Source organism: Myotis brandtii, unplaced genomic scaffold (assembly GCF_000412655.1).
Source record: "Myotis brandtii unplaced genomic scaffold, ASM41265v1 scaffold297, whole genome shotgun sequence".
Classification (NCBI taxonomy): domain Eukaryota; kingdom Metazoa; phylum Chordata; class Mammalia; order Chiroptera; family Vespertilionidae; genus Myotis; species Myotis brandtii.
The window spans coordinates 762,114-788,973 of record NW_005361351.1 but is presented as its reverse complement, the minus strand read 5'-3'; the positions used below and the strand labels follow the sequence as shown (position 1 = coordinate 788,973).

At 43.5% G+C, this 26,860-nt stretch overlaps 1 protein-coding gene across 1 annotated transcript; it reads right to left on the bottom strand.

Annotated features, from left to right (window-relative positions):
* Positions 1-3,202: 3,202 nt before the first annotated feature.
* Positions 3,203-26,860, bottom strand: ASB13 (ankyrin repeat and SOCS box containing 13; the record flags this gene model as incomplete). The annotated part of the gene is made up of 6 exons (XM_014542294.1): positions 3,203-5,084; positions 6,730-6,921; positions 17,815-17,949; positions 21,545-21,695; positions 22,900-23,087; positions 26,779-26,860. Coding segments are annotated over 6 exons (876 nt in total), but the record flags the coding sequence as incomplete, so codon positions are not given.

Genomic DNA, 26,860 nt, shown 5'->3' with positions numbered 1-26,860 from the left:
GAGTGGGGGGGGGGAAGAGGAACAAATGTAATAAACTGAACAATAAAGATTTAATTTAAAAAAAAAATAATAATGACCAAAATCTTCCCTACCATGGTGAAGGAAATAAACATACAAGTCCAGGAAGTGCAGAGAGTACCAAACAGGATGAACCCTAAGAGATCCACACGAAGGCACATCATAATTAAAATGCAAAAGGTAAAAGACAAAGAAAGAATCTTAAAAGCAGCAAGAGAAAAGCAGTTAGTTACCTATGAGGGAGCTCCCATAGACTGTCAGTTGATTTCTCAACAGAAACTTTGCAGGTCAGAAGGTATTGGCAAGAAATAATCAAAGTGATGAAAAGCAAGGACCTACAACCATGATTACTCTACCCAGCAAAGCTATCATTTAGAATCTAAGGACAGGTAAAGACCTTCCAAGCCCTGGCCAATGTGGTTCAATTGGTTGAGCACCATCCCATGCACCAAAGGGTCTCTGGTTCGATTCCCAATTGGGACACATGCCCACGTGTGGGCTCAATCTCCAGTAGGAGGCATGGGGAAAAACAGATCTATGTTTCTCTCTCCCCCCTCTCCTTCCCTCTCTCTAAAAGCAATAAAAACGTATTTTTAAAAAGGACCTTCCCAGACAAGAAAAAGCTAAAGGAGTTCATCACCACCAAACCAGTATTATATGAAATGTTAAAGGGACTTCTTTAAGAAGAAGGAAAAAAGTATGAACAATAAAATGGCAATAAATACATATCTATCAACAGTTGAATCTAAAAAACAAAATAAACAAACAAGCAGAACAGAAACAGACTCATAGATACAGATTGTATTTTGATGGGAGGGAGGTTAGGAGAAATGGGTGGAAAATGTGAAGGGGTTGGCAAGTACAAATTGGTTGTTACAAAATAGTCATGGGGACGTAGTACAGCATAGGGAATCCTATCTAATAATAGACAAACATAGTAATTAACCGTACCTCCGACACGCTTCCCATTGGCTAATCAGGGTGATATGCAAATTAACTGCCAACCAAGATGGCGGCTGGCAGCCAGGCAGCTGAAGCGAACAGGAGGCTTGCTTGCTCCAGTGATGGAGAAAGCCAAGGTTCCCCGCCTGCCGCTGCCGGCCTCTGAGCTGCACTCTAAGAAACAATGTTGCAATTATAGAAGCTAAACAAACCCAGAATCCTGCTTTCAGCCAGCCGGGCCTCAGAGCTGGAGCTGCAACAGTGTTTCAATTATAGAAGCCAAACAAACCCAGATACCTGCTTTCAGCAGCCGAGGTCTCAGAGCTGGAGCTGAGCCTCAGAGCTAAAGCTGGCTCTCAGTTCCAGTGACAGCCATAGAAGGTAAATAAATCCCAGAATAAAAAAGAAAAAGAAAAAAAGGAGAGGTTGGGAGCTTCCCCCGCCAGCCTGAAAACGGCCCTCAGCCCCTCACCCAGACTGGCCAGGCACCCCAGTGGGGCCCCCCACCCTGAAGGGGGTGCGACCAGATGCAAACAGCCATCATCCCCTCATCCAGGCTGGCCAGGCACCCAAGTGGGACCCCCACCCTGATCCGGGACACCCTTCAGGGCAAACCAGCCAGCCCCCACCCGTGCACCAGGCCTCTATCCTATATAGTAAAAGGGTAATATGCAAACTGACCCTAACAGCAGAAAGACTGGGAATGACTGGTCACTATGACACACACTGACCACCACGGGGCAGACGCTCAATGCAGAAGCTGCCCTCTGTTGGTCAGGGCGCTCTCACATGGGAGGAGCTCTGCTCAGCCACAAGCCAGGCTGAGGGCTGCCAGTACAGCAGTGGTGGTGGAAGCCTCTCCTGCCTCCTCAGCAGTGCTAAGGATGTCTGACTGCAGTTTAGGCCTGCTCCCTGCTGGCAAGTGGACACCCCCCGAGGGCTGCCGGGCTGCCAGAGGGATGTCTGATTGCCATCTTAGGCCCAATTCCCCGGGGAGCGTGCCTTAGCCAGCAGGTGGTCATCCCCTGAGGGGTCCCAGACTGCGAGAGGGCACAGGCCGGGCTGAGGGACCTCCCCTCCCCCCCCCCGAGTGCACAAATTTTTGTGCCCCGGGCCTCTAGTATAGTCAATAATATTCTAATAACTATTTATGGGATGATTATTTAGTAAGTTATATAATCTCTACATCACTGGGTATATACCTGAAACTAATATAATAATGTATATCAACTAAAATTGAAAAATAAAAATGATTTTAAAATGGGGAAAAAAGCAACTGTCAGACCTATTAATATTTGTCAAGCTGATGGTATGTAATGGTATCATTTTTTGCCATTTGTTACCAAATGTCCTGTCAGGGAACATTTGAGGCTTCTTCTTTTGTAAATTTCCTCTTCATAGTCTTTGCTGTTTTTTTGTTTTGTTTTGTTTTGTTTTTTCCTATTGGGTTGTTAATCTTTTTCTTAATGATTTATAATAGATCTTTATATATTTTGGTTACCAATCATTTATCTGTGTTGCAAATGTCTTCTTGAAATCTGAACGTTGAATTTTAAAATGTAAACTGAGAGGTCTTTTGAACATATTCTTCCTAAAGTAGGTGGCACTATCCCAAAGTCAGAAGGGAGTTGTTTACACAGTTGTAAGATCTATAAACACCAACAAAACCATAGTCCAGTCATAACCATATAACTTTTGCATTTAGGGAGCACTTTATACTTTTCAGAGCATCTTTTAATAACCCAGTTTCAGCCTCAAAAAACCCATGAGGCTAGCAGGGCCTCATTTCTCATCTGTAAGATTAGTGGTTGATCATCAACATTCTTTTAATGATCAAAGTCTGACCTTCTATTCCTCTTCTGCAGCTGGGAAGTTTCAGGTGCAGAGGAGTGGAAAAACTTGTCCAGAGTCACACCTCTACTTAAGGGTGCAGGCAGGTTATTTGTCCATTACTGCTCAGTAAAGCTGGGGGTGGGGGTGGGGGTGGGGTACAGATTGGGAGGAGGCCTAAAATCTTCGTCAGCTGATCCCTTGGGCAGTATTTCTCCACATGATGGTGGCACTGAGATCAGCAGTAGGAGACAAAGAGAGAGACAGGAAGATGGGAATCAGACAGGCACAGACGTATAACTTGATCTTCCAAAGTATGGGGAAGATGACAGCGGCCCCTCTGGACGCACACAGGATGAAGCTCATCCAGTGTTTCTGCTCCCAACAAGAAAAGAGCGTATGACCACAAGGATGGACTCTATTCAACACCTTTTATTGAGCAGCGAGCGTGGGGCTGCGATTCTGTACTCTGTGCACCCACTTATGGAAATGTTACCAGCTTATTGTTAGAGGCAAGTTTCTGTTACAAAGATGAAAGGGCAGAACCCAATGCTTTTTCCCCCCATTGTTATTAGTACATACAGAAACAATGATTTACCCAGAACTTGTATTTAAGCCTGTAACCAAATCGGAGTGGCTCTTACTCTCAGCATAGAATGATGTAACCATGGCTGGAACAGTGAGATGGAAAATAACTGTACAACCAGCATGAAACTTACCATCAGGTCTGGGGCCCCACCCAAGTCACCCTGTGCAGACACTTCTGGTTGTGTAGCACACTTGGCATTACCTTGGACGACAGTTCAGGCTCACTCTGTTCTACACTCTCTGGAAGGATGTGGTAACGTCCACATTTCTGGGGTGTTCACAAGTGGCACCTTCTCTGTTTCCCCAGAAACCAAATATACCTGAACTTAATTATGCAAAATTACCTAGTTTCATTCCCTGGTTTTCTGTTTGCTTTTATTACGATACAGAATCTTAGGCAGACAACTGCAGTCTGAATATTCGTACTAGTTCACCATATGACTTATGATGTAGAACTACTTGTTTCTATTACTATAGGAACAGATTGCAAAACTCTATTTTCCCCAGCTTATGATAATGAGTCTGATTCCTATCCAGGTCAAAGCACCGAGAAAATGCCATAAGCATAATAGATGTTCCACAGATATCTACAGAATGCACCAATCAATGGTTGATAATACCCACTGGGTGCTGGCAACCTCTTCTACCAATCTCAGAACTTCAAGGAATTAACAAAATTTAGGGAAGACTTCATTTGGCAACCATAAAATGATTAAAAATAATCTCCAAAGCATTTCCTAACAATCTTTCACATTGGAAATGACTGCTCATGGTAATGTGCTAACACCCCTTCACATTACCTACGTACATACCTACATATCTTCTGAAAGTTTTTTTATCCCTCACATAAACGTTTTAAGTTGAGACCTAAAACTGAAGAAAAATTTCCTGTGAAACACTGTGCTGGTTGTGGGGAATGAAGACCCTGAGCTTCCCCCATAAAACCCGTACAAAGTCCCTGAGTAATGGGTACACCTGGGTGGAGGTGGGCCTTGGAAAGTGCCCACCCTTGGCTCCAGAAAAAAAGCATCCAAGTGGCATGATGTCACTAATGCATCCATCCCAGGCCACGTGGTCAGGACCTCACCTCCCACAGGCCCACCCCCTGTGGCTCAGGCTGTCCCTTTGAGGCCCCCCCGGGCTGTGTAGTGCTGAATGAATTAGAGATGGCACCGCACCCCTGGACCTCCCAGACATGTGGAAATCAACAGCAGTAGCCTGGGCCCCAGCCCTGCTTGGCCTTCCCATGTGCTCCCAGAACAGTCTTTCCTGAGTGTCCTTCTGAGGAAGGTCAGTGAAAAGAGGACAGCTGGACGCTGGGAATGCCAGAGTTAGAGCCAAGTTCCAGAAGAGCCAGCACAGGGCCACGGCCCCAGCAGAAGCTAAGGCAGGGCCTTCCCAATGCCTTGGAAATATTCTCCAGGAGTCCACGGAGAAGATGAAGCTCAACAGTCAATGGGGATTCGGGGAACGTTGTTCTATCTATAGGAACTGAGGGCTTCAGACAAACAACGCTGAGCTCGGCAAGGCCAGCAGCCAGGGTGCCACCAGCCTGCTCCTGCCTCCCGTGCCTGCAGCTCAGTTGTAGGAAAGGTAATTGATGAGCCGGGAAGGGATGTTCAGCTTGGCGATTTTCTCCAGCCCTCGGACACCGGTGGCCTTCCTCAAGCTCACCCTGCAGAGCTGTGACAGGGTTAGCGGTGTCTCTGTAAAAAGGGAACATGAAGCGCATGAGGTTAGCTTAACATAGTTGAACATAGATTAACATCCTTCAACCTAAAAAATATCAAGAACTGGCCTAGCCAGTGTGACTCAGTGGTTGAACGTCAACCCATGAACCAGGTCATGGTTCGATTCCTGGTCAGGGTACATGCCCAGTAGGAGGTGTGCAAGAGGCTGATCAATGATTCTCTCTCATCATTGATGTTTCTATCTCTCTCTCCCTCTCCCTTCCTCTCTGAAATCAATAGAAATATATTTTTAAAAAATATCAAGAACTGGAAACACCTCCCTTCCCTAAAAATAGGACATGCCTTACAAGCATTCTCTTGAAAGCTACCAGGAAGGACAGCCAGGGCCCAAGGACACAAGAGCAGGAAATGGAATTCCAGTGATGTCCAGAGGGATTTCATTTGAGGGAGGTGGGGGGTGTAGGTTTTTGCTTTGTGTGCATGTGTGTGTGTGTGTGTGTGTGTGACTTTTGCCCCATAATGTTATAACCCTAGCACAGGGATTTGTCAGCAATGCACCAATCTACAGCTAGTAGGCTTGTTTGTCAAACTTCCAGACAAATGAGAGAGTTAGTCTAGGCCAGTGGTTCTCAACCTGTGGGTTGCAAGCCCTTTGGCGGTCGAACGAACCTTTCACAGGGGTCGCCTAAGACCATCCTGCATATCAGATATTTACATTACGATTCATAACAGTAGCAAAACTACAGTTATGAAGTAGCAATGAAAATAATTTTATGGTTGGGGTCACAACATGAGGAAATGTATTTAAAGGGTCAGAAGGTTGAGAACCACTGGTCTAGGCTGCCAGCTCCTCCTGCTCCAGGCCACTGAGGGCTATAGGGCACAAACAGATCTCAGGAGAACTGATGCACATCCCAGCTCCAGCAGAGTACACAATGCATATCCTAGTGCAGAGGGTCAGGACCTCAGGACCACAGACAAGCCTGGAGCTGGGGCTCACAGTGCGAGCAAGCTAGGGCCAACAATGGAAGATACCTGGAGGTCCCTGGCAGATGAATCACAGGGACATTTGCAAAACAGAGCCTGGCCTTGAGGACCTGCCTTTTAGAATGATCTGTGTTTGACAAAAATATAAATTAACCAAAGAGAGTTTTCTCAACTTATGAAAAATTTTAAAATACAATAGTCTTTGAAAGGAAAAATAAAAAAAAATTACTGATGAAATTTATTTTCCTGTGTTACTTTGTCCCCCAAATTATTTGTAAAAGAAACATTATCTTCCAGGAAATGGTTAGCTGACAGACAGGGATGGAATGTGCCTCTAAGTTCATAATGGATTTGAGTTAGGAAGGGCTGGCAAAAATTTGAATAAATCATTTTTTTTCAACTGATAGGTGTTTGAAGCCTCTTATGACTCTAATTCTATGTAAACTCATTACAAAATTTATTTACAAAGAAGACATCTTGTCCTTAGCCAGATTGTTTCCTGAACAGTGAGGGTTGGATCTATATTCTCAGCCTCATATGGACTTAGTCTGAGATTAATTATTTACTCATAAATGACCTAATATATTGTCAGAGCAGAGCTTGGTGCATAAGTGTCATGTGCTATTCTACTATGCATTGCATCATTCAAACAACAAGGAGAGCCTGGCCTCACTTTCATAGTGCTCAAAGCACTTGGCAGGGGCACTGCTACTCCACGTGTAGTCAGAGGGCTTCTTTCCCCGGTTGTCCCGTGCATAGATGTTGCCTCCAAACTCAATCAGCATCTCAATGAGGTCCACGTTCTTCACCTTGGCCGCGTGATGAAGGGCTGTCTCGTGAAGCTTTGCTGCATTCACATTGGCCCCTGCAGGTAAAACAGAAACAAGTATCACCAAGGAGAGAACTTGGAGCCGAGATAAACATCAACTTTGACTTTTTCATCCAGCACAATCTACAAAAACAATCCCCATTGAGGAAACAAAATCAAGACAGACTCTGCTGCAACCTTTACAAAATCTTTTTCAAAAATCCAAAAGCAGTAATTATTTTTTTTCTTATGACATAAAAAGCTAAAGAAAGGTATCCTATATAATAAAAGTCTAATATGCTAAGAGTTTGGTTGTTGGTTCAACCAATCAAAGCATAATATGCTAATGATATGCTAAGGCTGCCCAACTGCTTCACTATGATGTGCACAGACCACCAGGGGGCAGACACTCTGACCGGTAGGTTAGCTTGCTGCTGGGGTCCAGCCAATTGGGACTGAGCGAGATGGGCTGAACATGTCCTGGAGCCCTCCTGCAGTCCCTCCCCATCTGGCCAACCTCCCACATCCCTCCCCGGCACTGATCGTGCACCAGTGGGGTCCCTCAGCCTGGCCTGCACCCTCTTGCAATCCAGGACCCCTCGGGGGATGTCAGAGAGCCAGTTTCAACCTGATCTTGCAGGCCAAGCCGAGGGACCCCACTGGTGCATGAATTCATGCACTGGGCCTCTAGTTAATAATAATGTAACTCAAAATAGAACAAAAATGAAGAAAAATTAAACAAAACTTCCCTGTGAGTTATGAAGCAGTGCTAATGCCTTATGCAGTCTGTCCCCATGGGTCCTGACTAGAAGCTCAGGTTTAACTACTCAAGCTCTCCTGCCTGTCCTTGCACATGCATTCACACACACACACACACACACACACACACACACACACACGTACACACACCACAGACACAGAGGCTCTAACAATGTGTGTTGCATGAATGAATGAATGAATGAATGTTCCTTAAATAGGAGTTTTATTTTACAAAAGGGAAGCTCAAAGGGAAAATAGGTGATGTTCCCCAAACACTCTGGAGTTCAAATGAAATCGGGAACAAGATAGGGATGTCTGTTTTCACCACTCTTATTCAACACTAGAGGCCTGGTGCACAAAATTTGTGTGTGTGTGGGGGGGGGGAACCTCAGCCCAGCCTACACTCTCTCCAATCCAGGACCTCTCGGGGGATGTCCGACTGCTGGTTTAGGCCCAATTCTGGGGATCGGACCTAAATCAGCAGTCGGACATCCCTCTCATAATCCAGGACTGCTGGCTCCTAACTGCTCACCTGCCTGCCTGCCTGATCACCCCTAACTGCCTCTGCCTACTGGCCTGATCTCCCCTAACTGCCCCCCAGCCAGCTTGGTCACCCCTTGCTGCCACCCCTGCCAGCCTGTTTGGTCGTCCCTCACTAACCCCCCTGCTGGCCTGGTTGCCCCACGCAACCTGCTGTTCAGTCATTTGGTCGTCCCTCACTAACCCCCCTGCTGGCCTGGTTGCCCCACGCAACCTGCTGTTCAGTCATTTGGTCGTCCCTCACTAACCCCCCTGCTGGCCTGGTTGCCCCACGCAACCTGCTGTTCAGTCATTTGGTCGTCCCTCACTAACCCCCCTGCTGGCCTGGTTGCCCCACGCAACCTGCTGTTCAGTCATTTGGTCGTCCCTCACTAACCCCCCTGCTGGCCTGGTTGCCCCACGCAACCTGCTATTAGGTCGTTACTGTTACTGTGATGGCGTCTCAGACAATTTGCATATACCTCTATTATTAGTATAGATAGTACTGAAAGTTCTAGTCACAGTGATCAGACAAGAAAAGATAAAAGGCATCCAAATTGGAAAGGAAGAAGTAAAACTATCATTATTTGCAGATGACCTGATATGGTATATAAATAACCCTAAAGATTTTATAAAAAAGAAAATCTATTAGAACTGATAAATGAATTCAGTGAAGTAGTAGGATACAAAATAAATATCCAGAAGTCAGTTGTATTTTTATACACCAAAAATGAACTATCAGAAAGGGAAATTTTTTAAAAAATCCTATTCATAATTGCTTCAAAAAGAATAAAATACCTAGGAATAAATCTAACCAAGGAGGTAAAAGACCTGTGCTTGGAAAATTTATGACACTGAAGAAAGGAATTGAAGAAGATACAAATAAGTTGAAGCATATACATTGTCCATAGAGAGGAAGAACTAGCATTATTAAAATGTCCATATTTCCCGAAGCAATTCACAGATTCAATGCAATTCCCATCAAGATACCAATGGAGAACTTCACAGAACCAGAAAAACTGTTTCAAAAATTTGTATGGAACCACCAAAGACTCCGAATAGCAACAGTGATCTTGAGAAAGAAAAACAAAGGTACAGGAATCACACTACCTAATATCAAACTACACTACATGGCCAGAGTAGTCAAAACAGCATGTTAGCAGTATAAAAATAGACATATAGGTCAATGGAACAGAATAGACAGCCCAGAAATAAACCCAAGCCTTTATGGTCAATTAATATTTGACAGAGGAGGCAAGAACATACAATGGGGTAAAGGTAGTCTATTCAACAAATAGTTTTGGGAAAATTGGACAGATACATGCAAAAAAACTGAAATTAAACCACCTTCTTACACCATACACAAGAATAAATTCAAAATGGATTAAAGATTTAAATGTTATACTTGAAACCATAAAAATCCTGGAAGAAAACATAGGCAGTAAAATCTCAGACATTTCTTGTAGCAATATTTTTATATATTTTCTCAGGCAAGGGAAACAAAAGAAAAAATAAACAGGACTAAATCAAACTAAAAATTTTTGCACAGCAAAATAAGCCATCAACAAAATGAAAAGACAACCCACTGAATGGGAGAACATATTCATTAATGAGATATCTTATAAGGGGTCATATTTTATAAAGAACTTGTACAACTCAACAAAAAAACAGTCAAATTAAAATATGGGCAAAGGACTTAAATAGACATTCTCCAAAGAGGACATACAGATGTCCAATAGACATATGAAAAGATGTTCAATGTCACTAATCATCAGAGAAATGCAAATTAAAACCACAATGAGATATCACCTCACACCTGTCAGAATGGCTATCAATAAGTCAACAAACAACAGGTGTTGGTGAGGATGTGGAGAAAAGGAACCCTTGTGCACTTTTGGTAGGAATGCAAGTTGGTGCAGCCACTGTGAGAAGCAGTATGGAGTTGTCTCAAAAAATTAAAAATGGAACTGCCTAATGACCCAGTGATTCCACTTCTGGGAATATATCTGAAGAAACCCAAAACACTAATTCAAAAGACTATATATACCCCTATGTTCATTGCAGTGTTATTTACAAATAGCCAAAATCTGGAAACAGCCCAAGTGCCCATCAGTAGATGAGAGGATAAAAAGCTGTGGTACATTTTCACAATGGAATACTACTCAGCCATAAAAAAGAAAGAAATCTTGGAGGTTATTATCTAAGTGAAATAAACCAGTCATAAAAAGACAAATACCATATGATCTTATTTATATGTAGAACCTAATTAACTAAATAAACTGATGAACTAAATAGAAACAGAGGCATGGATACATGGAACAGACTGACAGCTGTCAGAGAGGAAGGGGAAGGGCTTGCCTGGTGAAAGCAGGTGAAAGGATTAGCCAAAGAGCATACATGTATAATTCATAGACACAGACAACAGTGTGGTGATGGTCAGAGGGAAGGGGATAGCAGTGGCTGGGTGGAGGTAGGCAAAGGAGAGGGAAATAGGGACACCTGTAATAGTGTCAACAATAAAAATAAAGTAAAAAAAAAAAAGAAGGAAGGAAATCTTACCTTTTGTGACTGCACAGATGAACCTGGAGAGTATTACGTGGAATCTAATGAACAAAATAAACTAACAAACAAAATAGAAACAGACTCAGAGATACAGGGAGCAGACTGACAGCAATCAGAGGGGAAGGTCATTGGGCGGCTGGGTGAAAGGGTGAAGGGAATAAAAAAAATTTTAAAAAAATAACACCTCACCAATATGTAGATGATGTATTATAGAATTACACACTGGAAACCTATATAATTGTATTAACCAATGTCACTTCAATAGATTCAATTTTTTTTAGAAATAAAAAGAAAGTGCCAAGTTCTTCACAGTTTGCTCCTAAGTGGATAAGGAGGTTATAGAGAAAGGGGATAAAGAAAAAGGTTTTTGTTTTTTGCATTTATGGGGTCAGACCTTCCAATTACAGTAGACATGCAATATTATATTACTTTAGGTGTACAGCATAGTGGTTAGACATTTATATAACTTATGAGGTGATATCTCCCCCCCATAAGTTTAATACCCATCTGACACCATACATAATCTTTACAATATTATTACTGTATTCCCTATGCTGTATTTTATATCCCCATGACTATTTTTATAATTGGCAATTTGTACTTCTTAATCCCTTCATCTTTTCACCCAGTCCCCCAACACCCCTTCCATCTGACAATCACCAATTTGTTCTGTGTCTATGAATTTGTTTCTGTTTTGTTGCTTGTTTGTTTTTTAGATTCCACATGTAAGTGAAATCATATAGTATTTGTCTTTCTCTGTCTGACTTATTTCACTTAGCATAATGTCCTTGAGGTCCACCCATGTTGTTGCAAATGGAAAGATTTCCTTCTTTTTATGGCTGTATAATATATATATATATCACATTTTCTTTATCCATCCATTCGTTGATGGACATTTAGGTTGTTTCCATATCTTGACTATGTGACCATGGGGGTGGGGGCATACATTTTTTGAGTTAGTGTTCTTGTTTTCTTTGGATAAATATCAAAAAGTGGGATTGTGGGGTCATAAGGTAGTTCTATTTTTAGTTTTTTTAAGAGCCTCCATACTGTTTTCCATAGTGTCTGCACCAATTTATAATCCCATCATCAGTGCATGAAGGTTCCTTGGAGAAAAGTATTTTAAAGAAGTCAAACAAATAGCTCAGAATCAGTGAAGTTTTCCCTCCAATAATAGATTCAAATGATAATCATAAAATGTCATTAAAGTGGGGTTTTTAAAAATCAGGTCACCAGCATGTGACCATGTAAGGATGAATTTAGAAGGCCAAAATAGGAGGATTTAAGAGCGTATAAGGCTATTAAATTTTCTAGTCCCACTGCTCAAAAATATTTGAAAAATTCTTCTTTCTGATTTCTGACTTAAAATAGTTTCAAGCCCCTACTAAAACATACAAACTTGTTCATGACAGTGTTCACTGTATGATCCTAGAATACAGCAAGCACTCCATCATGATAACACAAGTGAAGAGAAATTCTCTCCATTTCCCACAGCCAAACTCAGAAGCCAGGTGAGGAAAAACAATCCCTCAATTAGAAAGAAAGCTAAATTCCCTAATTATTTAATTTGGCAGATGTGTATTATAAAAATAATATTTAAAAGCAATACATTAAATAAAAGAAACATTTTCCCTGCAGTCTGACCACTGTACTACATCAGGGGTATTATTCCAATACTTGTTTATGTGGAAAAAAATTGTATAGTGTTGCAATCATAATGCAAATATGAATTTGAATGCTAAACACAAACTTGTAATGAAAAATAAATTGTAAAGTCTACCAAATCTAAAATTCAAGTAGCTTTCTCTCAGGTCATTAATTCTTGCAATATTCTTCTTTTGTTTCCCCAGGTTTTCAAAATAACATTTATTTTTTAAACAGTTACCATGTCCATATATTAGAAAACTTAAAACACAAGAGGCAAAGAACAAAGTCATCCATAACCACAAGCAGTTTACAGATATTCTTGCCAATAGGGAATGAAAAAGATTGTCTCTACTTAGTGACAGAGAAAGGGGCACAGGAGAAGTAAAGCTATTCTCACGATCAAGGAGAAAACTATGCCTGGAAATAGCTCTAAAAACCACACCTCCCCTTCTATCCCATGTGATTTCTCAATATACAAGGCCTCAGCAGGGTGACTCTTTCCAAGAGGTGGCCATCCCGAGGTACAAAACAGGATCTCTTAAAAATGTGTTCTTGGCATTATTTGATTGGATATAAAGAAGGGACTGTGACTAAGAGGGAAGCTGGCATTCTCCGCAGCAGCGGGAAACAGCAGATCAGAGGTACACAGGGCAACATGGGTGGGTCTTGAAAACATGCCTGAGTGAAAAAAATAGGAAATATAACACAATACCATTTATGTCAATTAAAAATACATGCCTCGCTCAATAATGTGTATCTTACAAAACATATATAGATAGAATACATTAGAATGGTGGGATGGGGGACCAGAGGAAAGAAGCAAGGGAGAAGCATCAGAGGGGGACAGGGGAAGGGGAGAGTGACTTTGTGGGGCCTAGTGATCGTCATGAACTGAGGGGGGGGGAGGAGAGAGAAAGAGAGAGAGCGAGCGCTAATGCCATCTGGGCATTAAAAAATCTCAACTTCATGCTTCAGAGAAATGGGTCAAAGTCTGCTCATTATCAAAATCCTGATTGCAAAGCAAAATGGGATTGCAGTGGGCTGAGTAAAACCTTAGCCAGCAAAGACAAGGGGCTGTCACCAGCTTAGCACACCAAGAACCTGACACAGTTTCTGGGCAGAGCAGGCACACATAGCTCAGTGCTATGCTGACTGAAACATTACCTGAGAAACATGTGACAAGTCTTGTGCTGGGAAGGTACAAGCAAACTCTGCTCAATTAGCTCCTCGCAGTACCTCCAGCAGAGTTAAATATTTACTGCCAGTTGTCAGATTAAAAATTACACACAGTAATAACTGGACTTTCCCCCTCTCCAGCCCTCCTCCTCTGCAAAAATCATCTGCAGCTCAGCAACATGGCTTCACTTCCCACAAATGATCAACAGCCTCCTATACACCCCTGAGGCACATATGGCCCCCCCCCCCCAGCTTAGCTCCTCAAGTAGGGACAAACCCTTTCATACAGCCAGTGCAAAAGTGCCCAAATGCTTATGTTTCTAGAGGCATGGTCAGAAAATCATTTTATTTTCCAAGGGGTCTGTGACCAGCCTCCCACAAAGTTAAGAATCACTACCTTGAAAAGAATCCATATGCTGTCCTCTTCTCTCTACTTTTTTGTATGTGTGAGATTTCCCATCTATCTATATATAAAGGGCTAATATGCTAAGTGTCCCTCTGACCATCCAATCAAAACACCCCACCAAATCACAGCCAACACTGCCAAGACCCCGTGGCGCAAAATGCAGCCCGCGGACCAGACCAGACCAGAAACGGTGTCTATGGGCACCGGGGAATGACGTCACATAGCACGCCCGGCTTCCTGTCCCTAGCAGCTAGCCTCCTTGGTGTTTCTTCAGCCCAGGAACACAACTTGCTTTATAGCCAGGTGCAAACATTTTACACTTTAACCAAATGTTTGTGAGGTGTTTTCACATGCCTCATCTCATTTGATCCTCACAGAAGTCCTGGAGTAGGTAGATAGGAGACTTGGTAGAATCCTATTTTCTTTCATTAGCCAGAAAATGGAGATCTAGAAAGTTTAGAAACTTGACCCAACTGGAAAAAAGTAAGAAATGGTGGACCTTGAAAATGACTTCAGGTTTTCTCACCGCGCAGAATATAGTCAAACACTGCTACAGTTAAATATTTCACCCTTTTTTCTCCCTGCATGATCTACAATAATAATCTGCATCATGTTGATATTTACTGCTGTGTTGCTGAAATTAACCTGAAAGAGAAGTTGGGGTGCTTCACTGGGCTGGAAAAAGTTTAGCTAAATCAGAAAGCAGGTCTAATTAAGCAAGTTTATCTATATATAAAGCTCTCACTGTGCCAATCACATGCATGTGTTTTGTCCATCGTGAATTTGGTTGACACTTCTATTATAGAGAAAGGGCAAATAGCGATATTAAAATATTTCTTCTAATTAATTTCCTTTTAATGTGCATGAATTCGTGCACCAGGCCTCTGGTAGTTAAATACTAGTTTTGTTAAATAAGTAAAAGACTGCATGTGGTCTAAGAAGGATGTACAGGAGAGCATCTGAGATGAAAATAGCAAGGACTGAGTCTAGAGCTGACAGCACAGTGGCAGTCAACAACTGCAAGCTGTCCCAGGAGAATTCTGTTCATCCCTCACTCAAGCTCCCAGGTATATGGAAACTCCCTTTAAAAATTACCAAGTCCCCTGCTTCAGGCCATATGGTCCCCTTTCTACTTTTTTCCAACCCCACCCCACTGAACTGCCACCCTGCAGTGTGGGGTGCAGTCCTGGGGTGGGAGTGAGCAGGATGACCTAACCTCCAGCTCCCTGTGGGCCCTGACTGGGCTCATCCCTGTTCCCACCTAGACCCAAGTCAATTGGAATTTGCAGAGTCAAGCCAAAGGAACTGGAAAAGGTTTGGACCCTGGACTCAATTCAGGTTGATGGAACATAAGGGGAGGTGTGCAGGAGACATCTGGGAGAGTTTTCACTCCTCTGAGAAAGCTATCAGAAGCCTCATGAAGTGAAGCATTCAGATTTCAGCCCAATTCTGCTGTATCCATGCTATCCCACTGGGGACACCAGAAGTATGGTCAAGTGAACACTGAGGAAAGCAGAATCGCAAAATTCAAAGAAAATTGATGACATGCTTGAAACCCTGAGTCAAACTGACCCTGAAACTGTCTCTAGTTCTGATCCTTTCAGTTACCCGAACCAAGAAATAAAGCCCCTCATCCAGGTGGAGTTGGTCTCCTATTAGTTATGAAGGAGAAATCACTTCTCTAAAGTCCTAACTATTGCAGAGAGGATGTTGGGATTAGAACTACTAATTTGATCCTTTCTCCTATAGCCACTACTTCAAATAGGTTTTAAATCCCTTGCTCTATTTCTTCTCCTTCTGGTACAAAAGGGACTAAAGGATGAATGAAGGTGTACTGAGCACATATATACCAGGCACTCTGCTCATTATCAAAATCCTGATTGCAAAGCAAAATGGGATTGCAGAGGGTTGGTGCACCATCAAACCTTTATTTTAAAAGCTGAGGATAGTTGCACTGTAAAATCTTTAAAATCTCAACAGTAATGATACATAGATACCCTGGACCCGTGGTCGGCAAACTGCGGCTCGCGAGCCACAGGCGGCTCTTTAGCCCCTTGAGTGTGGCTCTTCCACAAAATACCACGTGCAGGCGCGCACGTACAGTGCGATTGAAACTTCGTGGCCCATGCACAGAAGTTGGTATTTTGTGGAAGAGCCACACTCAAGGGGCCAAATAGCCGCATGTGGCTTTCGAGCCACGGTTTGCCGAGCCGCTGTTTGCTGACCACTTCCCTAGACTGATAGAAGTGGGATCCAACCATCTGATCAGTGGCTTGGCTGGAAGACTTATGACTGTTTCCAATCTAAATATGTTATCATTGTATAAACAATAAAAACTGCCACCATGACCAGCCTTACACAAAATTAATGTTTTTCACTGAAAAGACTTAAAAGTGACAACTTAAAGTTAATAAGACTCACTGGTTATGCAGTTTGGACCCTCTGACCTTTCCTCCCTAGAGATAGCATCTATGCCTCAGTTGTATTTTAGCTCCAGGCCCAGAAACAGCAAAATCAGATAAGCAACCCCACAGCTGACCTCAGGATCAGCTGCATTGGATAATGATTCCCTGCCCTGGTGCCAATCAGTCAATCAGTGGAGTCCCTGAAAGGACACACCTGGAAAGCTGCTGAATATTTTATTCAGATCTTCCCCTGGGACCTTCCCTAAAATCTCCACCTTTAAAACCCTTAGGACAGAGAACCCAACACATTCTCCCTCCTAGGAGCATGCCTGTGCCTTTCCCTCCCCTTTCTCCCTCCCTTTCTCCCCAAGCACATTACCACTGCCTTCCTCACTCCCAAGCTCCTAGGGGCCATTCCTTTGCCTCTATAACTTGTTTCCTCAGTCCACTTCTTCTACAAACTACTTCTTCTACCTCTGTGATTTTATAAATAAACTAGAGGCCCAGTGCACAAAATTCATGCATGGGTAGGGTCCCTAGGCCTGGCTGGTGATCATGGCCGATCAGGGCCTTCCAGCTGCCGGCCGGGCCTCCCTTCCCCAGCTGTCAGCCAGGGCCTTCCTTCATTCCATGCCTCCCCTTGGTGGTCAGTGCATGTCATAGCGAGCGATCGAACTCCTGGTCTCCTGGTCAAACTCCCAAGGGGACAATTTGCATATTAGGCTTTTATATATATAGATGTCCTCTTATATAAATAAGAATCTTGGCTCTGAATTCTTTCCTGGTCACACCTCAAGTACTACTGAGGTTGCTGAACCCAGGTCTGGTCTGACCCCACTGGACTAACACCTGGTACCCTTCCTGCCACCTACAACACAGTTTGATGTAGTTTCTTCTGTGCATCCTTACAGAAGAATGTGTGAGGCTTCTAATCGATGTTGGGGCCAATTACAGGACTTCTGTTCATCTAATCTTCAGGGAGTTCTCATTGATGATGGGTTCCATAATTTGGTTATGATTTTGAGGTGGTCGTTGGAGGAGGTGAGTACAGTGTTTACCTATTGTACCATGTTTACCAGAGTATCCTGAGTATTTTTAGAACACCTGACAATAACCTGGATTCCAAAAGCTGCCAACCCCATTTTCCATTGGATCCCCATCTCTTTTTGGTTTAGATAGCAACTTGATTAGACAGGTCTTGTGGGTGGTTCCCTGTAGCCACTAAAAATAATTATTAACATTTGTTGAGCACTACGATGCACCAGGTATTGTGGAAACAAATCATCCCAAGAAGCCCGAAAAATAGGTTTTTATATTTCCTGTTTTACAAATATAGAACTGAGGCCAAAGTTCTCAGCTGGCACATTGTGCACATAAACACAACAAACCTGCATGGAACAGCTCAGGTAAACACCAACACACCTGCTTTGAGCAGTGCAGATGCATTGAACAGAGCAGGTAGAAACACCAACGTACCTGCATTGAGCAGCACTTTGACACAGTCCAGATGCTCCCGGGCACAAGCAACGTGCAGAGGGGTCCCAAAATGGCAATCGTGTGCTTCTAAATTGGCCCCAACATCAATTAGAAGCCTCACACATTCGGAACTTCCTTAAGAGAAATGGAAAACAATTAAAACTGTCAATGAATATATAGTATATACCAGTGATTTTCAGCCTTTTTCATCTCATGGCACACATAAACTAATAACTAAAATTCTGGGGCACACCAAAAAATAAATTATATTTTTTGCCAATCTGCCAAAAAATAGGTATAATTTTTATCGATTTACAAAAATATATAATAGTAATTACCTAGTTTTTGCTCCAAAGTGACTTTTGTAAAAAAAAAAAAATCCTCACCCAAGGATATGTTTTTATTGATTTTTTTTAAGAGAGAGGAAGGGAGAGACAGACAGAAACATTGATGTGAGAGAGAAATATCAACCAACTGCCTCCCATATGTGCTCTGACAAGGGATCAAACCCGCAACCTTTTTGATGTACGGGAAGATGCTCCAACCAACTGAGCCATTTGGCCAGGACAAAGTGACTTTTTAAAAAAGCAGATGCCTGCACATGTATATAAGCATTTCTGGTGCCAAGAATTAACCAATCAGACACAACCTTATTATGTAATGTGACCAATAAAATGCAACTCTATTCTATGATCTATGTTTCCATGACAGGGCATTCACTCCAGATGACTACTGTTGTGTTGGCTGTTGTCATTTTTTTTATTTGACGATCTAAAGGAAAAGAGGTCAGTGCCCTTGACTAAATAGTCAGGTATTGCATGTTTTAAAAATTCTTAGGGCACGCTGGTTGAGTATCATTAATATATATATTAGAAATAATAAGCATGACAGAACTGATGGCTAGAACAGGTAAGCCCCATGCTTGCAGGGGCAGAGAGGAGAATTGAGTTTACATCACAAGCTAAGAGCAGTTCATGACCCCATGTGGCCCTAGAGCAAGTGGATAGTTGTCCTTTCTCCTGAAGGCACAACAGTTCCCCAAACCTGTCTGGCTGCAGCAGACATGGAGTGCACAGCTGGCCCTGTTGCTGGGAAAACAGAAAGTTTGGGAAATACCACTTCAGAACAGCCAGAGAAGACTCTCTTCACTGCTCCCCAGTTCCTCAGTGGGAGGGAAAGTGCTCCCCCTCCAGGGCTGCCTCTCAAGCTGTTGACATAAAGTTGCTGGCATCCCCAGTCCAAGCCTCCTCGGTGAGCTACCCAAACTTTCTTACCAGGGGTTCCCAGCTCACGGACACCTTTCCTGCCTCTTCCCTTGGCTCCTCTCCAGGAATTTTTAACATGGGTTAGGGTCAAGGTTCATCATGTACAAGATTTCATCCTCTCACATCTCTTGATCACACCACCTGTTAGTAGCTACCGAGTTTCCACCTCTAGTCCTGAAACCTAGCCCCTCATCTACAGCTGTCTGCTGGCCATTCTTGTTTGGATGTCTTATCACTACCAGGCCCTCTCTCACCCCTCCCTAGGGGCACATCCTCCCGGCCATTCTGTCTCAGCTATTACTCCCTACTCAACCTTGAGTAGGTTATGACCCCATGCTTTCCTCTCCCTTATATCAAGCCCATTAATTCTTCTCTGTTTTCTAAATGAATCCATCCATTTGGACTCAAAGAGTTTTGCACTTGGATCACTGTGATGGCTCCCAACTCATCTCTTCACTCCCAGGATATCCCTTACCACCACCACCATTTCAGTCTATTGAAGGGTACCCCAAAATATGTCTTTGGCATAATGTTTATTTTGAGCTTATGACAATTGAGAAGAAACAGATAGAAGAAAAGCTCTCTGCCCTCCCCCAAATTGCCTAAAATAAGGATATATATTTGTAAAGGTGTCTCTCTCCCCTATCTACCAGGAAGGACAAAAGGTAATCACCAGAGACAACTCTAGTTGGAGTTGCTAAAACTAGCCCCATCTACCATTAGTTCCTCCATTTATTTGCCTCCCCACAACCTGACATCCTAGAACAGGGGTGGGCAAACTTTTTGACTCGAGGGCCACAATGGGTTCTTAAACTGGACCGGAGGGCCGGAACAAAAGCATGGATGGAGTGTTTGTGTGAACTAATATAAATTCAAAGTAAACATCATTACATAAAAGGGTATGGTCTTTTTTTTTTTTTAGTTTTATTCATTTCAAACGGGCCGAATCTGGCCCGCGGGCCGTAGTTTGCCCACGGCTATCCTAGAAGCTCAAAGTCCTTTTCCTTTGTCTTGTCATTTTCCTAAAAATTGATCTTATATAATAAAACCCTAATATGCAAATTGACCAAATGTCAGAACAACCAGTCGCTATAATGCACACTGACCACCAGGGGGCAGATGCTCAACGCAGGAGCTGCCCCCTGGTGGTCAGTGCGCTCCAGGGGGAGGAGTGCGCTCCCACAGGGGGAGGGCTGCTCAGCCAGAAGCCAGGCTCACAGCTGGCAAGTGCAGCAGCAGTGGAGGGAGCCTCTCCTGCCTCTGCAGCAATGCTAAGGACCCCTCAGGGGATGTCCGGGGAGTGGGCCTAAGCCAGCAGGCAGACATCCCCCAAGTGGTCCCAGACTGTTAGAGGGCACAGGCTGGACTGAGGGACCACCCCCCTCATGCACGAATGTCGTGCACCGGGCCTCTAGTTGGTCTATATGAGCCCAAGCTTTAACCACCCCTTTGCGTGACACCTTGCCGAATTCTCCCATGCCTATCCACAATGCACTACTCACATTAACAAACTTCTGTTTTCTCTTGTTAATCGGTTCCCTGTCACCTAATTGGTGGGGCCCAGCCAGTGAATCTAAGATAGATAAAGGAAAAGTTTTTCCTCCTCTACACTGTATATGGATGGCCACTAAACTAACCTTTCAAAAATGCTGTTTTCCAGTCATTCAACATCTGCTCCGAAACCTTCAAGAGCTGCCTATAGTAATCCCTAGTGCCTGAGAATGATGAAAGGGGACCTAGCTTTGGGAATTGGGTGTGAGGCAGCAGAGAACAGTGTCCCTGCATGAAGACACAGAGGAGGACACACCACACACCCCAATTAAATACAACAAAGATAGACACTGTACTGGTCAATCAAAATATAGGCTACAACTTTGCAACCTTTGCTCAAGAGTGGAATCCAAAATCCTTAGTCTGTCATTTAAAAATTTTCCACCAGCTGGCCTTGCCCTAAATTTCCAGTCTTATCTGTTGTTGCTTGTCTGTTGGGAGCTTCTGATTCAATGGGACTCAATGTCATTTTTCCTGTGCACAGCCTTCCTCTTATCCTCCACCATCTGAAGTCCATCCATTCTTGGAGAGCAGTTGAAATCCCACCTGCTCCCTGAGCCTGAAGGACCAGCTTCGCCTCCTCTAAGAGTACCTGTCCTCAGAGACATTGTCTGGGTCTCATCTCCTAACTAGATCCGGTGCTCACAAGGCAACATGACAGCAAAGACTGAGAGAGAGACTGCAGAGTAGACCCATCTCCAGTGTTAGTGTCTGAGAGGCACTGAGCATCTGCTAAGAAATAGAATCCTATCATGGAAACAACAGCCCCTTAGTCCTGGGTGAGGACTATATCTCCAGAAGGAAAGATGAGCATTTCCTTGGTGGAACAACCAATAGCCAGATACCAGCAGCTCTCCTGGGCCAGCCAATGGCTCCCACTTCCTATCCATGTAGCTCCCTTCCACCTGACTTACCGCTCATGCAGGCCTCGTGCAGTGGGGAGGCTGTGTACAGGGGTGGGTTGACCTTGGCCCCATAGGAGAGCAATAGCTTCACACACTCGATGCTGCCAGAGGCACAAGCATCGCAGAGGGGGGTACTACCATCGATGTTCCGAGCATCCACCTTGTGGGGAGGGAGAAATAAGTGTTACAGGATCAAGGAGGAAATGCGCTTTCTCATCTTGATGCACATTCATCTGGGCAAAGACACTTCTTAGTTTTTCTAAGAAGTTCTTGGGTTTTCTAGTATGTGCTGAGGCCCCGTGTCAGGCGGGGGAGGTGGTTAGGGATCAAAGGAACTAGGGTTGGGATCACCTACTAGCCTCCAAAGCCTGTGGCTCTTTTCTTTCTTGGGCAGAATCAACTCAGACTCACTCTTACCACCACCCCAGCACCTAATATGCACAAAGCCAGTAAGGAGAGCTCCAGGTTCCAGTTGAAGCAGGCAGGGCATAAAAAGGGGCTTTAATTCCAGCCTCAGCTAGGAGTGCCTGAAACTGCTTAACATGCCTCCTCTAGTTGGAAAATCATAGGGCAGGAAAAGGGCAGCTCCCAACTGGCAGATTCTGCTAAGGACTTATTCAAATTCAGCTGCTATCTGGTTACATGCGGAAGCTTATTCCACTTCCTCCTGACCTGCTTTCAATGCCAAGCTTTGAGAAAGAGTAAGCAGTGCACGATCTTCACTTCAGCCTCACTCTGAACCCCAACACCATTCAGCCCAATGGTGTCCGGCCCAGCTCACCCAGCCACTATGAAACATCCAGCAATTCCGCCAGCCAGAAAGCACTGGAGGCTGAAATCAGTGTGGCATGAGTACTTACACCAGGGATAGCAGCAAATCAGATCAGAATCTTGTTTTTTTCCTTTTTACCAGGGAAGTGTGCCAGCGTCCCACTTAATCATCCTGCTCTCTGAGCCCAAACAGCAGCTCTTGAGCCAAGGCCCTGGCAGCCCTCCAGACAGCCTGTCCCCTTCCTAGTGCAGAGGAGGGCACACCCTCCACCGTTTTGCTAAAACTGCCTTCTCTTCAGCCACCAGTGACCCTCTAACAGCCAAGCCCATGACCATACTTACTGGTCTGAGTGTGCAGTTGACACAGAGACTTCCTCTCCCCTCCCTGGGCTCCCACCACACCCCATTCTGATTTCCTCCTTCCTTTCCTGCTCAGTCTTCTGCAGTGGTTTCTTTACTTCCAGTGCATTTGCAAATCACAGGATGCAAATCCCAAACCCTGTACTTTCCTCCCTCTACCCATCCCTTGAACTGGTCCCATCTATGCCCACAGCCACAGCCAGGCTCCATGGGTGTCCTAAAGGGCTGCTCACCTGGGCCCCGGCAGCCAGCAGCAGCTGCACACACTGTGACTGGCCCTGCAGACTGGCTGTGTGCAGGGGTGTGATGGAGTCCACTGTGACCTGGTTGACAGAGGCGCCACTCTCGATCAGCTGCTGCAGCTCCAAGGCCTCACCACGATGGGCAGCCTCGTGCACAGGGGTGCGCTCTACCCAGAAACCTGGAAAAGAGACAGACCTGGTGCTGAGATCACACCACTTCTATCCAAATGAGATGAACACAAGTACAAGTCCAGAGACCCTTGACGAAACCCAGACACTGCACAGGATCATGTAATTGGTCTTTGGAGGCATATAAGGGCCTTGTTCACCTCCTTGACCTATCTCCCACACTGCCTCACAAATCCAACTCCCCAGCCACACTCACAGCTCATTATTGACCCTGCTTCATCACACTGAGTCTCCTTGCATATATTCTTCTATGCTTGAAATACCTACCTTTGCTCCCTACCCCAATCATCCATCCTACAATCTCCTGTTTAGACACCTACATACTTTACATGAACTCAGATGAACTATGTTCCTCTCTGGGAAACACTTCTCCCACAATACTCACACATCTACACTCATTCACACTATCCCCCTTCTTGCTTGGAAGTGCCTTGAAAGTAAGGACCAGGTTTTAGTGACTCAATTTTAATGGATTCCTCAGGATTTCCCACACTCAAAACCATGTCATCTGCAAACAGAGATAGCTTTGCTTCTTTCTTTCTAATCTGAATGCTTTTATTTCTTTTTCTTGCCTGGTTGCCCTGGCTTGAACTTCTAGCACAATATTGAACAGAAGTGATGAGAGCCAATATCCAAGCTTGGTTCCTGGTCTTGGAGTGGAAGCTTTGTCTTTCACAGTTAAAGATGATGTTAGTGTGAATTTGTGTAGAGAACCTTCATCAGGTCGAGGATGTTCCCTTCTATTTCTAGTGAAAGGGTGCTGGATTTTATCAAATACTTTTTCAGCATCTATTGCAATAATTATGCAGGATTTTTTTTCTTAATTCCATAAAAATGGGGTAATGTGTTGATTTTCAAATGTTAAACCAACCATGCATTCCTGGGATAAATCCCACTTGCTCATGACACATAATCTTTTTTATATGATGCTAGATTTGGTTTTCTAGTATTTTGTTGAGGATTTTTGTGTCTGTGTTCATAAGCGTCCTTTTTCTTGTGATCAATGTATTTGTCTGGATTTGATATAAAGGCAATACTAGGATGAGTTGAGAAATATTCTCTCCTTTTCTAATTTATGGAAGAATTTATGAAGAATCATGTAATTGGTCTTTAGCAGCATATAAGGGCCTTGGGTCAAATTCACCTGTGAAGACATCTGGGCCTGGGCTTTCCTATGTTAAGGTTTTTAATTACTATTTCAATCTCTTCATTTATTACAAATCTATTCATATTTTCTGTTTTTAAGTCAGTTTTGATAGTTTGTGCCTTTTTAAGAATCTCTCCACATCAACCATGTTATCTAACTTGTTGGCATACAATTTGTTATGGACTGAATTGTGTCCCCCTCACCACCCCCAAATTCAAATGTTGAAGCCCTAACCCCTAGTACCTCAGCATATGACTATATATAGAGATAAGGCCTTTATAGAAGTGATTAAGTTAAAGTGAGACGATTGGGATGGGTCCTAATCAACCTGACTGGAGCCTTTATAAAAAGATGAAATTAAAACACACAGAGAGTCACTAAGGATGTCCATGAATAGAGGAAAACCTTGCAGGGGCATAGACAGAAGATGACTATCTGCAAGCCAAGGAGAGAGGCCTCAAGAGAAACCAACCCTGCTAGCATCTTAATCTTGGACTGCCAGCCTCCAGAGTGTGAGAAATTAGTGTCTGTTGTTTAAGTCTCCCAATCTGTGTTTTTTTGCTATGGCAGCCTGAGCTGACTAATCCACCACTGTTCATAGTATTCCCTTATGATCCTTTTATTTCTGTAAGGTCCATAGTACTGTCCCTCTTTCATTTCTAATTTTGGTAATTCGAGTCTTTACTCCTTTTTTTCTTGGTCAGTTTAGTTAGGTTTGTCAATTTTGTTGATCTTTTCAAAGAACCAACTTTTTGGTTTTGTGGATTCTCTATATTGTTTTCTGGTCTCTAATTCATTAATTCCCTCTCTAATCTTTATTTCTTTCCTTGTGTTTGCTTTAAGTTTAGTTTTCTCTTCTTCCAATGTCTTAAGATGGAAAGTTAGGTCATTGATTTGAGATCTTTTTTTTTAATACAGGTGTTTACTACTATAAATTTCCTCTACGTACTGCTTGAGCTGCATCTGTTTAGTTTTGGTGTGTTGTGTTTTCATTTTCAATCATCTAAAACTACAATTATTTATTTTTGCATTCTAATCTCATAAAATACATGTTCAACTAGCATTGCACTACTCCTATCCCTCTTTTTTATGCAATAGCTTGCCTCTTCTCATCACTCCCTACCCAACACCTGCCTTCAGCTCTAGAGAATGAGGTACACAGAACGCAGCACTCTGACCTCCCCATACCTTTAACCAGTAGTGCTCATACTTAAGCACCAGCATCACCTAGAAGACTAAGCCCACCCCCAGAGTTTTTGAGTAAGTAGGTCTCAGATGGAACCTGAGAACCTGAATTTCTGACAAGCTCCCAGATGATGCCAATGCAGCTGGTCTGGGGACTACACTTTGAGAACCACTGCTTTAGACAATACTTTTTCCTCTGAAAAGAACCCCTTTGCTCCCCAGCTCTACCTCTTTAATTCATTTCTCCCCTACCCCTCCACCCCCACCTCTCCCCACTCATTCTAGATAACCTACTTGGACCTTTCTTGACTGAAATCCAATGGTTATTTTTTTTCCAGGAGGCCTTGCCCACCCTGAAACCTCAGTCCACTTTGGGTTAGCAGCTTCCCATTTGAGCCCCCCCCCCAATAAATACTATTGATCTGTAGTATTTTACACCCCCCCACACACACAATTAATTGTACCTATCTATTTTTCCCTTTAGCCAGAGAGCCTATGTAACCCCATGAAATGAGGACTCAATAATAGGGGATGGGAGAAACAAAGAAAGAGCTGAAATATGGAGGAATATTTAATTTCCACAAAAATATATAAGCCAGGCTTATGGTACTTTCTACTTACCATCTCAAGAAAGGGCCCCAGCATATTTCCCAGGTAATTAACAGTCACCTGCAGGCCTGTCTTGGGAAGTAACGAAAAGTGGCTATGGATCACTTTAAAGAGAATCTAAGGGGAGCAATGTTCCAACGGCAGAATGAGCAATTGCAACCCTAAAATGAAGAGAGCAAGGTGAGGCCCTGGATCTTGCAGCAGAAAGGGAGGTGCTGCTCAGAAAGGCTGGGCACTGGGGAGACCTGTGGCTAAGTGGTGGGCAGCCTGGCATGGTTCACACATGCATCCATCCAGCAGTTACCTAAAGAGATGTAGCAACTTCCACTGTAGTGTACAAAGATGAATAAGATGTGACAAAAAGCAGTTTACTGTCATGGGCAAGGGAGATGTACAAATAATTCAAAGCATGATGACTGCAACACTGGAGGAACATTTCAAGTTAAAGGAAGTTGGAAGCAGGACCACCCAAGCATCCAGAGCCAGTCAGGAAAGCATCACGGAGGAGAAGGGCTGCAGTGAGTCTGTGACAAACATCACTTGTTGGCTTTGCATTCACAGCATCTGTCACAGAATATAGCTCAACAGAGATGCTTATATCCACCCGCTTGTTGAATAAAATGAAATGAATGAATGAATGGAATTACTAAAAGAAACTATAAAGTCTGGACATAAAATTTTTTTAAAAAAATTTGAATTTTCTTTCTTTATGATCAGTCTATAGAGGAAATGCAACTTACTGGTAACCAGCAGCAGTGATGGAAGGCAGAGATCAGAAGCAGGAGGTGCGATAACAAAGCAGAGAAAAGAAACTTGTGCACA